Below are 16172 nucleotides of genomic sequence, written 5' to 3' on the forward strand. Positions count from 1 at the left end.
TTCTAGGATAGCCACCAATGTGGCTAAATGCCTGTGAGTAAGTGGGGTGAGTTTTTTTGGTAGACACGAGCATTTATATGTCTATGCAGGGGCATGTGTGTATGTACATGGTACGTATGTGCTCATATATGTGTGCTGGTGCATGCATGTGTGGGAGATGCCCGAGGACATCTTGGATGTCTTTCCTCAAGAATTGTCCTCCAGAAGTTTAAATTCCTTTAACACAGCGCAGACAAGCTGAACTATGAGATGAATCTCCAGAGAATTCCGGAAGGTTGATGCACAATGCATTTGTAGAGCACTTACTTTTCTGACTCTTTTGTACAGGTGGCTTGGGGATGAGAACCCAGGGCTCTGTATTGACTCCGTTGTCTAGAACTTTAACTCTGTGGGGGAGGCTCAAAGGAAATCAGCCAGAGCAGAAGCTAGCAGGGGTGGCTGAGGAAGCTCACTTGTGGGGGAAACAGGGTTGGAGGAGATCTTGCCAGAAGAGAACACCAGCAACCCACATATAAAATGGAAGGTGCCGAAGGAGAAAATAAATAACGAACAAGGAGCAAATATAATTTAGTAAAAATTCAGAGCATGTAAGGCTGGTATCGAAAGATCTGATTTAGGAGCAATTTATGCCAATTGGCAACAGTATAGAGTTGCCAGAAATGTTACTGAATTAATTCTAAATTGGTATATGAATATCTAGCTGGCTTAAGGCCATCGGGGAAAAGTGATCATGATCGTCTTTAATCAAGTCCAAGTTGCTGCTTCCTTCTCCTTCACATTTTAAATCTGACTTTAGAATCAGAAACTCTGCGAAGGAGTAAACTTCTAGTCAGGAAGATTCACAATCAATTCGTTCTAAGGAAAACTGAAAGCCTGAACCTTGCTTTGGACCTGCAGAACCTACTGGCATAGCTTGGGAGTGGCTTGAAGTTAGTTGGGTTTCTCCTGCTGTCCAGATGTTCAAGGGCTAAGATATACTACTCATGGGAAGAGACTATTCATTTGGACACTCCTATATCTGGTACAGAGAATAGCCTAATAAATAAGGTCACCAGACATCCTTTAGCTTAAAGAAACCTTACGACCACTTGAACTCCAGCCAAGAACCACTTCCAAGTGACTGGCACGCTCATCAGCACATGCCTCAGAAATTGACTTGACAGATACTGAATGCTTATCCATGGCTTAATCTGCAAATGTTAAGAATGTATTTCTAAAACTAGCAGACTTGGGAAGGAATTTGTGAAGTTTTCTTCTATATGGTCAATGGAGAGAGGGGAGAGGGAAGGGTGAGGGAGAAAGGGTGGGGGTGGGGGAGAGAGAGGAGGGGAAAGGGTAAGGGGGAAGTTTTTTTTTTTTTTTTTTTTTTTTTTTTTTTTTTTTTTACCTCTTGGCCCATCTCCATGCTGCAGAGTTTTGTTGACTGAGCTTTGGCATCAACCATAACATTAAACATGGTGCATATTGACTGTGGGACTCGAAAATCTGTTGATCGACTGGTTTTTTGCAGCTTAACTTCAAATGCAATCCTGGTTCTATTAAAACAAAGTAGGGAAAAACCAATTCAGCATTCAGATGGCAGGAGGTAGAGGAGATGCTTCCTGAGAGATTGGTGAAAAGGGAAGTTGAAGGCTCTAGTAACTTTCAACCCACAATGACTCCATACATGTGACTTCCCCTTTTAAGAAGGGCATCTTCATGTGGACAGCCTTCTGTGCATACCCATTCTTCCTCAGAAATTCACAGAACACCTGTAGCTCTGTGTGCTATCTATAGATTACATGGTATGGAGAGCCCTAATTGTAGGAGAATAAATGAATCAAAAAAACCTGATTATAGCATTACAACATATGCAGCTCTCCCACATTGGCAAGTGCCTACCTCAAAGTACTTCACTTCAAAAACAAAACAGAAGCAGGCAGTTTCTCATCTTCAAAACTCCAGTGTGGAGAAAAAGCTTAAATGACCCTTATTGCTGTTTCCTTTTTCTTTTGGTTTTGAAAAGAGAAAAAAATCTCTTCTTGAAGTTCATCAATTTTATTATATTGGTTGAAAAACTAGAAAAAATAGATTGTACTTACTAAAGAATCATTAGAAGAAAATGTATCAATCCATGAAAATGGCTGTCTTTGGGAATGGGAGAAGTCACATCCTTGGAGCACTCACAGGGTAGCTTTTGGCTTTGTTTTGTTTTTGTTACCATTGTTACTATTTTTTAGTAAGTAGATATTCTTTTTTATATAATTAGATAGTAATAATACTTTTTGGCATACAACTATATTACAGAAACTCCATGCAACCAATTTTTTGGGGGGTAACATAATGTTGACATAGGCCAAAATATGACAGCAGAAACGCTATTAGGCTCTCCTGGGAGAAGCTACCCCAATGTAGATAGTTTAGAGTTCAGGTGCGAGGTCCAGTTCTTGGCTTTGCTACTTCCAAAGGGGACCCGCTCTGTTTTAAAGGGTTTCAGAGAAGTGGGTCACATCCTCACATTTCCTCTGGGAAAGCACCTGGTCAGTAAGCGGCTTCATTAAAATCTGTCCTTTCGGATCTAGCACATCTGTGTCTTCTCTGCATTGCCCACCGCCACCTTCCTGAGCTCATGCAGCCACCAGGATGGCATGGCTTTAAGAGGAGTTGGGAGCTATTTTCTATTGGTGCATAGAAGGGCCACACTAGTTAGCTCAGGAAAGGATGCCAGCTCGCTAGCACACCCTGGGCGCGTGTAGGGAAGCCAAGTATAATTTCTAAGGTTGGAAGCCCAGTTCCTAAGGGGAAAAAAAAACACCCTCAAAACACCCCTATAGATTATATGATCATGTTAAAGATAAATGTATCTTGGCTTCTAAAGACTCAGTGCACTGAAGTAGCTCTCTAATCATGATGATCATTTTAAGCTCTGCTGAAAATACATCATTTTCTAGCTCTGTGAAAAGGGGGCCTGATGGGTACTGAGTTGGACTGGGCCCTGTGCTGATCTTCCGAGGCTTATGTGCTAGTTCCGGCCCAATCTGAGAAATGGAAATGCTAAATCGCTCCTTTCCAATGAAGCAAGCGTCTTCCCTTTTCACATTTCTCTTCACAGGAGAACTGTTCCTAGCCTGTGGAGTGCAGGGCTGTGAAAAGAGGAAGGCAGATGTGGAAAATGAATATGGCTGAGAGAGCTCTAGGGGTCTGCAAAGCCAAGAATAGAGACGTCACTTAACCCAATTGACTCCTTGAGGGTAGAGTGCCTATGCTTTGCAGCTGACCCCATAGAGACCAGAGGCATGGTCACTGTCGGGTGAGGGTCTGAAATGAATGCTGCGTGCCTAAAGCCACAGCTCACCGTCCTTACCACGTGGTTCTCGAACAAAGGCTACTTACTCTGCCCCAAAGGAATAATCAATGGTTGTAGGTTCTTCCAACATACATTCTATGCCTTAAAAGCCGGAGCCAGGGGATATTTCCAGCAGCATTTGTGTTTACATTTGGAGCCTCGACAGAAAGCAGCAGGAGGAAATTCTGGATGTTGGAGCCGTCCATACACATGCAGTGATAGATGGGAGTCCTGACAGTGACAGGAGGTGACTTCGCTACCATGCTCCTGGCAGACTTCTGCAGCTTGGGGGTAAGGAGTCTGCAGGGATTCAGGCCCACTGCCTGCCTCTTAGTCACTTATCTTCTTTCTATGCCTGAACATAACAGTGGTGCGGTGTGTGAGGAATGAACCTGCTTCCCATCCTCAGACACTCTCCGTATTTCTCTGAGGTGTCTCTCACTGATCCCCTATTGCCCAGGTTTTAGATCTGCAGAAGGGCAAGCACCTGCGCAGTGCCTCCCAAGCTCAGACCTCTTTCCTGTGTTCACGGAGTTGCGGACTACCTCCCTGCAGCTGGACCGCTCTGCTGCCTCAAGAGGTTTCGGGATTGATGCATTATTTCTCTCTTCTTCTTCCAGGGTATCAAAGGCTGGATTCGGAGCACTCTTAGGCAAGCCCAGCCCCCATCACTCACAACTTATTCATCAACTAAAGTATCTAACATCTGGAGACCCGGAGAAGCCAGGATTGCTTCCTCCTTCCCTTTTCTTCCTCTCATTTTTCATTCTCATTCTTTTTGTTTTAGAAAGAGGAAAACGAACGGGATACTTTTAAACTAGAAAAGAAATTTGGATGTGTGTTTAGGGATAGGCAGGGTGGTGACAATATCAAATACAGATGTGAATTCTACTGGTTTGACAGGTGTCTTTCCGTCTCCATTGTATGCCAAGAGCTCTGCTCTGGGCCTGCTCTGTGACATCAGACCAGAGGATTTTGCTGAATGGGTGAAGACTTTTCTTATCCTCTTTCTGTCTCCAGCTCAGACAAGCAGAGGGATTCACTTTCTACCCTAAGCCCCAGTGGCAAAATGGGAAGATCTGTGGGGGGCTAAAGCACGTGTGCAGTGTCTCATGACTTCATGACGATTTCTGGTTAGTATGAGGGCAAGAAAATTAACCCCTGGAGCAGATGCCAGGTACTCATGCACCACGTGATTGATGATGATGATGCGGAGCCAAGGCTTAGTTTTGGTTGGAAATCCAGTGACCTAGATTCCATACACACTGGCTCTAGAATTGTACATTTTTTTCTCTTCCCGTCCGTTTTCTTTTTTCTCTGTCCGTTCTCCATGCCCATTTACTTATAAATGTTGACTGTGTAGCCATTTTGTGGCAGACATGCAGGATGTCAGGTTTGTAGAGATGAGCGTGAATGGATGTGAGTCTTCTTTTCTCACAGAACAAACAGTGGGCAGCCAAATCATTTCACTGCTGGCTGCAGAGCATTTTAGTGGGCATTCACTGTGGGCAGCTAAGCATTCCAGCTGACTTTTAAAAATTGTTGATATTTTGAGACAGGGTCTTGCTATGTAGCCCAGGCTGTCTCTGAACTTAGAGCAACCTCTGCCTCTTTAGTGCTGGGGTTACCCTATCTATACCTGTCTTTATCGGAGCTGATTGGACTAGCGATTACCTTCTCCAGAACTTTCCGAATCAGAGCCCGTTGCTAGGGACTCGGTGGTCTTTCCAGAGCTGCACAATGGGAAGGAAGGCCTGGGTCTTTCCAGCCACTCATTCCTACCTTTTGACGCAGGACTCAATCATGTCACTGGCCATCAGTTTTAGCCGCTGCTCTAAGTGCTTTCCAAACTCTTCCTCAGGCCAGTGTAGGTCACGGATGAAAGTCTGCAGGGCATCAAGTTTCCAGAACAAGTCTTCTGAGGTACCTGATCCATTACTGGTAGGATAAAAAAAAAACAAATTAGAAATCAAAAGTCACCCAGATGCCTTGGGCTTAAGAGAAACTAACATAGAGACAACTCAGGGCTGGAAGGCTTAAGGCAAACAGTGGCTTCCACATACGAAACAACGTGTGTTGGCGGCGGAAGGGGGGCAGTCTCCACTGGCAGAACTTGAGTTTTACCATACAGGACCCAGTTCACTTTGCTCAGCCAATTGCTTCAGACCAGCGAGATGTCTGAAGAGGTTGTTGTCTCCTTATAAGTAGGAGGATAGCGTATGGTAAAAATCAGCCTTCTTTTAATAACCACATTAGCATATGTGATGATTCAGACGAAGGCTATGAACCAGGGGGAGAAGTAAGTCTCCATGGATAAGAACTACATGATAACATGCAGTTATTAGGATCCAGGGCTTCATGCATTTCCCCAGTTCTCCTCCAGAATGGAGACCTCTTGGAAATGGCACAAGACTTGGGTTTCAAAAAAACAGTGCTAACAAAGTGGTGAGCGAGGACCTGCTTTCTCTCGAAGATCTGGAGAAAAACTGAGGAGACTCAGATAGAGACAGGGACACTTGGATACCTTGAATCCTAAAGTCCTGTCCAGCGGCTAGCCTTCCCATTTTCCTAGAGCAGCCTTTTACATAGGCAGCTCTAGGATGAGGGGAGTTGGGACAGACAAAGTGAGTAGACAGCGGATCTCTGATACTCCAGGTCTCCAAGCCTGGGCTCTCTCCCCATTGTTCCCAGTCCTCTATAGGTCCAGGGAAATGGGACTTGATTCCTTTTTGTACAGTGACATCCAAGAGACTTTTACCTGGGACATCCATGGAAGGCCTGTGCATGGGAAACATTCCACCTCTTCCCCTCTGGGCCTTCTCGGGCTGGCTTTCTCTTTTGTAGTCACCCCATTTGGAACTCTGAGGGGTGGCCAGCCCCCTACCCCCTTCCTCGCATACCACTAATGCTAACACAGTAATTTATAAAATGTCCAACACACCATGCATTACCACTTCTTCTGACATCGTCTATAGAAACAGACGAGAGTGGGTGTTTCTATTGTGACAGATGCCAGCTGCATTGAATTAATGCCTCAGAGAGAAATATAGCTAGTGCAGAGATGCATCCACAGCTACTGCAGGGTGAGGAAGGGGCAAACTCCCAACATGCCGAGAGGGAGCCCGAGCCTACGGCCTGTACCAACAGGGCAATGCTTTCAGAACAGACCAGTTCCAGGTCAGTACGGAGATGTATCTGACACGAAGGAGCAGGTGACAGGGAAACACGTCCTTAAAATGAAAGGTGGCAGAGGAAAGAGCCGGGATCATGAAAAGATATCGAATCAGGCATTTCCTAGCGGGCGACCGAGGACCTATGCCTTCTTTTTAGACACTACAGTGAGCTTCATTTAAAAGTGGGGGAATGCACGTCCCTCCATGGAAGTTCTGCCTTCCCCCACCCCACCCCATGCTTGGGAAAAAAGAAACCCCAACTTTGTCTAGTCTAAGCCCCGTTTTGGAACTGCATGGTTTATGTTTTAAATCATTAAGTACATATGAATGCAATAATTGGTATTTATTACAACAACATTTTGACACCCATCTGGTTTCAGAGTTTCAAAAAATTCTTGTAGCATTTTTTTCTTTGAAGAGCTTATTATTAAGTTTTGACATGAGGAAAAGAATATTTTCTTTTTATTTTTAAGATAAACTGTTAATGTTAAGGCAATAGCACCAAGATTATTTTGATTGCTGAGCAGTTACCAAAATGTGTTCCCACCCATGCCTTAATTAATTGAATGGAGGCTATTATCTGCTTCATCACAATGTCTTGATTCATATCTTTTCAAAAACAGTATCACAGAACATGCATGGGACAAGCTAAGAGAAGCTTTCATCTATTTGGTTTTAATTTGAAACAGACACTGTCTAATCTAATAAACAGACACTAACTAATTGAACTTGTAATATTGTCATCTTAGCATGAATATGATGTATTTTTCAGGAAAAATTTTCCTTGAATATAAAAAATTTGGAGGTTTGAATTTGTCTCTAGGAGAGAACCAGACACATTGGTCTCACGATTTCACTGTGGGCTTGTGCGTGACTGTAGTTTTAAAAATAGTAGGGAGCTTTTGGGGCACCAGGTCGAGAAGTCATTTTACTGTCCTGCTCTCTTTCTGGATTAACTGTGGATCTGAAACTGCCAAGGGCCACCTTGATGAATGGGAGCTGGAGATTTCAAAACATCCCTGCCAGTTTCAGGTCATTTTTTATTCCTTTGATAATAACACTTCCCTTTGAAAATGTGCCAATTTATTCTTCTAAGGAAAAGCTTATCTGGCCTATAATTAGCTGTGGTCAAAGTGGAGGATCAAAGGAAGGTGGAGAACTGGTAAACCTTCTTTCACTTATTAAATCACCCACATGGTTCTCATCTCATCTCATGGAGGTAGAACTGAAGGGCACTGGATCTTCTTGCTAAGGAAAATAGAAGATTCACTTCCTAAGTAAGAAGAAATATCCACTCAATCCCAATGTCCTTCAAACTGCTTGCTTGGAAGAAGTGGCGTGGGCTTTAGGCAAAAATACCTCCCACATCCCTGACTTCCCATGAAGGAAGCAAAAAATGAGTCTGTACCGAGAATGCAGACACATCACTGCTCAGCCGTAATTGTGTGTGGCCTGACTCTCACATCCTCAAGTTCAGAAGCCTTCTTGCTGCGTACTGTCAAAGCTTCCTACTGTACTTTGACTTTGGGAAATGTCTACACATGCAATTTACCTAATCTGGGAGGTCCATTCACAAATTTTCATGTGTCCCTGAACATTCCATTCCAATATCCTGCTATTTACTGGCACCAAGAAAAATGCCTTATGTCTTTAATCGACCTTGAAAAATATTTAATTATTAAACAAAAAGCAAAAGCTGCTCCTAGGTCAGCAAGCTTCTTTTGTAGACTTGGACCAGATCAGAAGTGACTGGTCAGCCCATCAAAGAATTTTTTTTTGATTATTTGGGGATGAATAATTCCTAAAGTTCTACATTTGAAAGTCATAAAGTCCTGCACAAAGGCCCCTGTATTGAAAACTGGGGGTAGAAATCCTCTTACAAAGTAATTCAGGAAGTAAAACACAGTCCTCAAGTGTTCAGTGGGCGTTAGACAAATCGTTACTGCGTGTATATATATAGCAAATGTCTTATAAACATGATGAATGCCAGAAATAAACAATATTGTCTCTGCATGATCAGCAAAATATGTCTAATTATCCATCTCCATCTCTGTTATATAGGATGTATAGAAATAAGCAATACATATCCATGCCAAGATCACTTAAATTTAAATGAGATCTAATGTGAACTGAATACACACTCAGCATCATATATAGCAGCCATCCATGACGGTGCCGAAAAAGTAGGCATTTGTGGGATGCCTAGAGGGATGTTAACTGGTAGATTTGGTACTTTGGGTAGGTTCACATTGGGTAGGTTCACATTGGGTAGGTTACTGGTTAAACTCCTGTGGAAGAAACAGACAGAAAGAAAAATGACATCACAGTGACAATGTAGATGCAGCAGAAGCACACAACAGCTGTAAATAAACTGGCTACACAGAAGACAATGGTGGAGACTTGAGCAATGCATTTTGTAAGCAGGTTAGAGATGGAGGGACTTGGTATCCAGAGAGAAATAGTCAAGTTAATGGGAAACTTAAAAGTGTAGACACTGATGGAGCATGCGTGCACAATGATCACATAACCGAAATGTCTCAGAGAACGCTTATCTTCAAGGCCACTTTCAAAAGAGTCTAGAGCTTGTCCTACAAGAAGAGCTTGATGTTGGTGGAATTCTGGCTGGCCGTGGCTGGAACTGGGGTGCCATGAGACGGGGGGATTGATAGGATGGTGAGGCAGGAGAGAGGACAAAGGGATGCAGTGGGTCAGCTCTCGTGTTCATTCTGTAGTGTAGTGGATATAACTGATCATTTGCCACATTTCCCAATGGGATGGAGAGGAGTGCGTGCGCTCATCAGAAAACACTAACCACAGTGCGAGGTAGCTGAGGCACTTGGTCCTCTGACCTGACCACTACCCAAAACACACATGAATCCTCATATTGTACTGCACCTCCTAAATGTGTGTAAGTAGTAGATTTCAATCCAAAATACCTTTATACAGTGTATCCATGTATGGCATTTTCAAAGAATAACGATATTTAAATAAAAACAAAATTACTAAAATACTTATTAAGAATATAAGTGGTGCAGGGCATTAGCTGTGCCTACTTTCATTTATAACTTATCAGGGAAGATTTCTTCAGACAGATATTAGACACCAAATGGAAAAGGAAGGCTCACTGATTTGAATGTGCACGGAATGGTGATATGCAGAAATTGAGTGCCTTCCAACTGCTACTTCAAAAGACAGGAATTTGTACAAGGGGTGTCGGGATGGACAGGAAAGATGAAGAACTCATGTAGAAGAATGATTATCCCAAGGGAATTTTATGGAACACTGAAGAAAAATGGATACTTTCTTTTCCAAACTCAGACTTATTAAAATGGAGACATGTCACCACACCGAGACAGACACATAGGAAAAGAAAAGAAGCCCAGATTCAGGTCTTACTTAGAACCCTTGGGTCAAATAAATAGATTTATAGTGTCATTTAATATTATGGTAGCTGCCCCTGGGAATGGAAGACAGCCAGGAATAAATAATGCCTAACAGCAGCTTCTGGGAAGGCTGCTTTTTGTTTTTTTGGTTTTTGTTTTCTGTTGTTTTTTTAAAAATACATATACGCATGGGGGAGGAGAGAGAGAGGGAGAGGGAGATGGACAGAAGGAGGGAGAAGGACAGGAAGGGAGGGAGAGAGAGGGAGAGGGAGAGAGGGAGGGAGGGAGATGAAGAGGGAGAGAGGGAGAGGGAGAGGGAGAGGGAGGGGGGAGGGAGAGGAAGAGGGAGAGGGGGAGGGAGGGAAGAAGGGAGGGAGGGGGAGAGGGAGGGAGGGAGGGGAAGAGGGAGAAAAGGAGGGGGAGAGGGAGGGAAGGAAGGAGGAAGAGGAAGAGGGAGAGAGGGAGGGAGGGAGAGGGGGAGAGGAACAGAGGGAGAGGGAGAGAGAGAGGGAAGGAGGGAGAGGGAGGGAGAGGAAGAGGGAGAGAGGGAGGAAGGGGGAGAGAGAGGGAGAAGGAGAGGGAGAGAGGGAGGGAGACAGAAGGAGAGGGAGAGAGGGAGGGAGAGAGAGAGGGAGGGAGAGAGGGAGAGAGAGAGTGAGGGAGAGGGAGAGAGAGGGAGGAAGGGGGAGAGGGAGAGAGGGAGGGAGAGAGAGAGGGAGAGAGAGAGGGAGAGAGGGAGAGAGAGAGTGAGGGAGAGGGAGAGAGAGGGAGGAAGGGGGAGGGAGAGAGAGGGAGGAAGGGGAGGGAGAGGGAGAGAGGGAGGGAGAGAGAGGGAGAGGGAGAGAGGGAGGGAGAGAGGGAGAGGAGAGGGAGAGAAAGGAAGAAAGGGAGGGAGGGAGAGGGAGAGAAGGAGGGAGAGGGAGAGAGAGAGACAGAGAGAGCCCTCTCCAGTGGTCTTTTTGCTCTCCCACTGGCCTGGGGTTCACCAATTAGATGAGAGCACTTAGCCTGCACGTGGCTCCGCCCACCAGTCCTCAACTCCCCAGTGCTGGGGTTACAAGTTGATGCTCCACAGTGCTCCCACGTGTTTATGTGGATTCTAGGAACTGGACAAAGGCTCTGCTTGTGAGGCCGCCAGTCGCCTCCACCCTTCTCAGCAGGGCAGGGCTTTACCTCCTGATAGGAGTGCTCCACAAGTGTGTGTGAACATTTCACGAGCTGTTTTTTTCTATAAAAAGTTAAAAATTTGTCAAAAGAAACGAAATAACGATGTTATCTTTTATGAGCTCTCAGGGAGAGAGGGAGAGAGAGAGAGAGAGAGAGAGAGAGAGAGAGAGAGAGAGAGAGAGAGAGAGAGAGCGAGAGCATGTTCAGAGATTTGAGTCAAATCAACTGTATTCTTTGGAGGGTCTGTGTGGTGTACTGCTCCAAACCCTGGCGCTGAACATCTTGCAGAGGCTGTTGAAGGGTGTTCCATGCAGCCAAAGTCACTGGCATGGTAGAGCCCAGCCTAGCTCTGCATCTGAAAGAAGCCTTCCTGTTTAAGGGGAAATTGACAGCACTTTGGCAGAGGACTTGAGGTTCTCTTTTTGGATCTTGTAGGGAAGGAGGAAGTTTCGCCAAAGCTGCGCTGGGTGAGCTGTTTTCCTAGCAGGACTCCTGGAGGACAGGCTGCCTCTGGGCATGCTCTTCAGGGCAAAGCTGCAGCAAAGGCGCTGGCCCTGGTGAATGGCTTAGACGGCTGTCTTCCTCCACAACTAAGTCATTTAAATGTTCCCAGTGGCAAGTCAGCCCTGGATTATAAACTGAAAACTCTAGAATGCACAGTTGCCAACCCGGTATCATCTTCTTTCCGGGAGATAGGTGTTTCACAGACCCATGATTTCCTGTGGTGCGAGTATGCCTTGGGGTGGGAGTGGGTGCAAGAGAAATGGAACTAAATGCACTATTAAGTAGAAGGGGGGAGGGGATGGAACTTTCTCTTCCATGTGTCTCTGTTTAACTGGGGAATTTGCCTTTGAATTCAGTCCCTGGGGGCTCTCAGTCTTAAACACTGCCATGAAACAAATCCATTGGCGATTTCCACGGAGACATGTGTAAGGCTATATAAGCAAATGTGATCATTAAACGATACACACACTGAATAATGATCAAGGAATTAGGAGATCTTAGAGATGGCAGCCTGGAAAGTTAAAATGTCAATTCTGAGCAAATTATAAGTAGCTCGAAATGAATAACATACAAGTGTCTGCGAAAGCAACTTAATTTAAACATATTAGTGGATGGTGAGTACACAAATGGAAGAGACCTTCGTTTTGCATACAAAATAAAAAATTCTCATATTAATCAAAATATACTTTTTTTTGCAAAAATACAGCATTTTGGCTGTGACCTCGGGCTTAAATAAACACATCCTACATAGCACATATTATTACTGATTTAGTTTTAAAATGATAAAATATGACATTTCTAGCTTTATCAGAATAATAGAGCATATTTTTTAATGTTACTTGTATTTTATCTGGGACACTAAAAGAGTAATAATCAGAGGTAACTTTTAAGCATAATATTTCAATATCATAGATGATTTCTCATAGCACGCAGTTGCTCTGGGAGCTGCTGGTAGCCATAATGAATTATTATTTTCATAGAGGGCCCTCCAGTGACTGCTGGACACCCAGCTAGTCATACTGCTTCGTAAGACCCACAAGTCACGCCTCTGGGTGGGACATGAAGTGAGAATTAGAATCCTAGTAACTGATACACATTACAAATTAGCCTTATCCAATCCAGGGACCTTAACAGAAAAGATTGCTTTCATTTAACTCTTCAGGGCCTGAGATTTCAAAATTCTCACCTGCGCTCTCTCTCTCCTGTCCATTTGTTAGAGATGTGCGTGTACCTCATTTCTATGGATGGCAGTGAATATAGATGGGGCCCTTTTCATAACCTTGTTTTTAATCAAGACTGTTTCTATGCGGAAGGGACATGGTTACATCATCCCTCAAATATTTCTGCTTGAAGCTTATGGGTGGGGCAGATTTTTAGATACAGAACATGTTCTACTTTTACAAGCCATTTGTTGCATGAATATATGAAGTAGTCTGCCTTTCCCTGGAGCTCTCACAGTGAAGCTTCTCTCTGTGTTTGCCCTTAGGTCTAATCCCACTCAGAGCTATGGGTATTATTTGATACCTTCCTAGAGTTCAGAGTAATGTCTCCTAACCTGTTATTCATTACTACCCAGCCCCAAACTTCCTTCTCTATGAATGTTTGTAGGCTTTTAAAAAAACAGATTTATTTATTTTATGTATATGAGTGCTCTATCTGCATGTATACCTACATGTCAGAAGGGGGCATCAGAGCCATTATAGATGGCTATAAGTCACCATGCCATGCGGTTACTGGGAATTGAACTCAGAACCTCTGGAAAAGCAGCTGGTGCTCTTAGCTGCTGAGCTATCATCTCTTTTATCATCTATGAAAGTTTAATACCACAGATATACTATTTATCTACTTATGTATTTTGTGTAGACCTACATTTTCTATATGACAACTGTAAGGTCATTTACCACAGCTTTGGGACTATTATGTCCCATCGAGAAAGCATCCTTTACAGAATGAACCCCAAATGTCTTAGGATTTGAGACCCTCTCAGACATCTTTGAGGCTTGCCCCATCCTTGATACCCCGTGCTGGCTCACGCCAAACACTGGGTGCTGCTTTGTTGTGCTCTGCTCCCCTGTATGCTCCACTGGTGTCTATGATCCTCCTCGTGAACCCTGCCTCTTTTGAAATGCTGCTCTTCCAGTCAGTTCCTTCCCCACCCTTCTGTGGAAACTCATGCTCTTATGAGCCACATTCTTACAACTCTTTATATGATTTGTGCATACATACTTTGGCAATATTTAGAGCCATTTTTTGTGTATACATTAATAGACCCAATTAGATATAAATAATCTCCAATCTGGAGATTGTATCTTTTTCTTGCCCATCTCCACGGTTCTACTTTCCTCTTGTATTCTTATAATCCCCTAGCCTGTACAGGTTCTCAACATTCTGTTGATACAGCGAGCCTGGCTGTGTGCCAAGTCCTGCTCTGTTCTAGATGCTGGAGAGAGGAAAAGAGTGTGTAGTTTTGAGTGGTCCTGCATACTCATGTTCATACCCTGTTACCAAGAATTCTAGCAATGAAAAGTTTTTTGTTATCAAAAGCCATTGTTTTATAAAGGGGGATACCAAGTCTTGGCAAAGTCAACTGAGAAAGAATCTTAATTCAGAGACACTGGTGGCTTGAGGTACTGTCTTAGGACTTCTTTTTTAATTTTATTGTGATTTTGATCATTAATGAGTGTCCGCATGTACCAGACAATATGTCTAGGAACAACTTTGTAGAATTGGCTCTCCTTCTCCATCTTTCCCTGGGATCTGGCAAACAAACTTTCTGGGCTCATAGGACCATATCTCCTGAGTCACTTCACTGGCCCCAGAGTCATGAGATCTAGCCTCAGGAATTCCTGGAATTTGACAGCTAGTCACCCACAAACTTTTGAAGTCCCCAGAGGTGATACTTTCTGTTACCATCAAATCTTCATCATTGGGAATGGGTATTAATTAAAAGGTACTTTTTATTTGTACATCTCAGGCCCAGAGGAGGAACAAATATTTTGACTACTAGGCAACCAGAATTTATAGTTCTTGTTAAGAAGCAGTATTTGCTTTACCCTTCTTAACCTTCCTAACCTGACACAGAAAAACCACAAAGCAAGGATTCCCTGTTCTCAGAAGAATCCCAAAAAAGACAGAGGGGTCACACAACCACAGAAAAGCATTCCTGGATTCTTCTACTTTGAAATCCTTTATGACAATTTAGCAATGAACAATCACTGTATAGCTGAATGAGGTGTTGCCCACCCATGTGCAGAGATCAAATGTCACATGCAGGGCTGCCGGACTTGCAAACTACCTTCCGAACTCTACATAACAACCCTGACCCTATGGCACGCCCTGGTGGACGCTCAGGAAGGACTATGGCTTGAGGTTCCACTGACCGCTTGGGCTCATCTTGAGAGAGAGAGTCTTTGGGTGCAGTTGGAAGCTGTGCAATGGGGTTCCACATCCGCATCCACAGAATAATAGACTAAGTGAGTAAGATACAATCCCTCTCTTCTCAGTTTTCACAGTAAACAAACTTAAGACTTAGCTATTTACCTATACTACCAAATAACTTCCATTATATTAAGAATATATAATTGTAGTTAATTTTTCTTCACATGAAAATAGTTGCATGCAAAGAAATATGAAAGATGAATACTGCTTGTCATGTATTTTCTTTTTATCTCTTTTATTCATTGTGTGTGTGCATATACATCTCTGTGTGTATGATTATGTGTGTACACATGTATGGACGTGCGTGTGTTATAGTCATGTGGCAGAAACTGAGATGACTAAAGGTCTGGGAAACTTAAATTTCCACAAGCCAGTTCTTAGTTTAGGGAGGAGTCTGATGGAGAGGATTCTGAAAGAGTTTTTGTTGGTATTGCTTTTGATAAAACTCTTAGTTGAAAGAGGCATTGTTGTTTAAGGAAGAGGGATGATTTTCTTCGAGTGTCAAAAGTGTCCCCCCTCTGTTCTCTTTGCATTGTTAGGAATAGAAAGGTTTGTCTCTATATACACACATGTTCCAAGCTACCTTTATTCTCACTGCTGGTGCAGAACTTCCACACAGCATCCATGTCGCCTAAAACCAAGCTAATTGATGTGTGGCTAAAAGGAATGTTAATCTAGCGTATGCTTCACATAGCCTTTTCAAATATCTACAGGTGCTCTCAAAGGCACGGCACTGCTTGATATGAACTGAATAAATCATAGACTGACAATAGCACAATTTGGACAGCAAAACATTTACTTCCTTCACCCTTAGCGCCCACCCACATCCACATCTGTCTCAGGTAATTATGCATAACACTTACTCTTTTGAAAGTTTCAGACATTTAAATTATGGATCCATGAGTCCAATATCATCAGTTAAAAAAAAAAAAACCTTCCAGGCTATGACTCCAATTGTGAAAGTGATTTTAATTCTATCTTTCCTGCTGGTAGTAAAGTACTCAGAACACTGAATGCTTCCAAATGAATAGCAGTCATGTGTTTGGCTTCTGAAGAAGTTAACAGATTATAAAATGACTTTAGTGACATTTTCACAGAAATTTATGACAAGTCTCAGGCCCTGGGTAGGAACTTTTTAAAGAATCAATTTTAAAGATGAGAAAACACATTCCTAGAAGTCAA

The 16172-nt window shown here is 43.4% G+C and overlaps 1 protein-coding gene across 1 annotated transcript in view; it reads right to left on the reverse strand.

Moving 5' to 3' along the window:
- Cadps (calcium dependent secretion activator) overlaps positions 1-16172 on the reverse strand; it is a 467230-nt gene that overhangs the window by 79438 nt on the left and 371620 nt on the right. The window contains exons 21-22 of the mRNA XM_052190346.1: positions 5108-5263; positions 1388-1535 (exon numbers count right to left, since the gene is read on the reverse strand). Coding sequence (XP_052046306.1) covers positions 1388-1535; positions 5108-5263 — 304 coding nt within the window. The remainder of the gene's footprint in view (positions 1-1387; positions 1536-5107; positions 5264-16172) is intronic.

This window comes from Apodemus sylvaticus, chromosome 8 (assembly GCF_947179515.1).
Source record: "Apodemus sylvaticus chromosome 8, mApoSyl1.1, whole genome shotgun sequence".
NCBI classification, from domain to species: Eukaryota; Metazoa; Chordata; class Mammalia; order Rodentia; family Muridae; genus Apodemus; species Apodemus sylvaticus.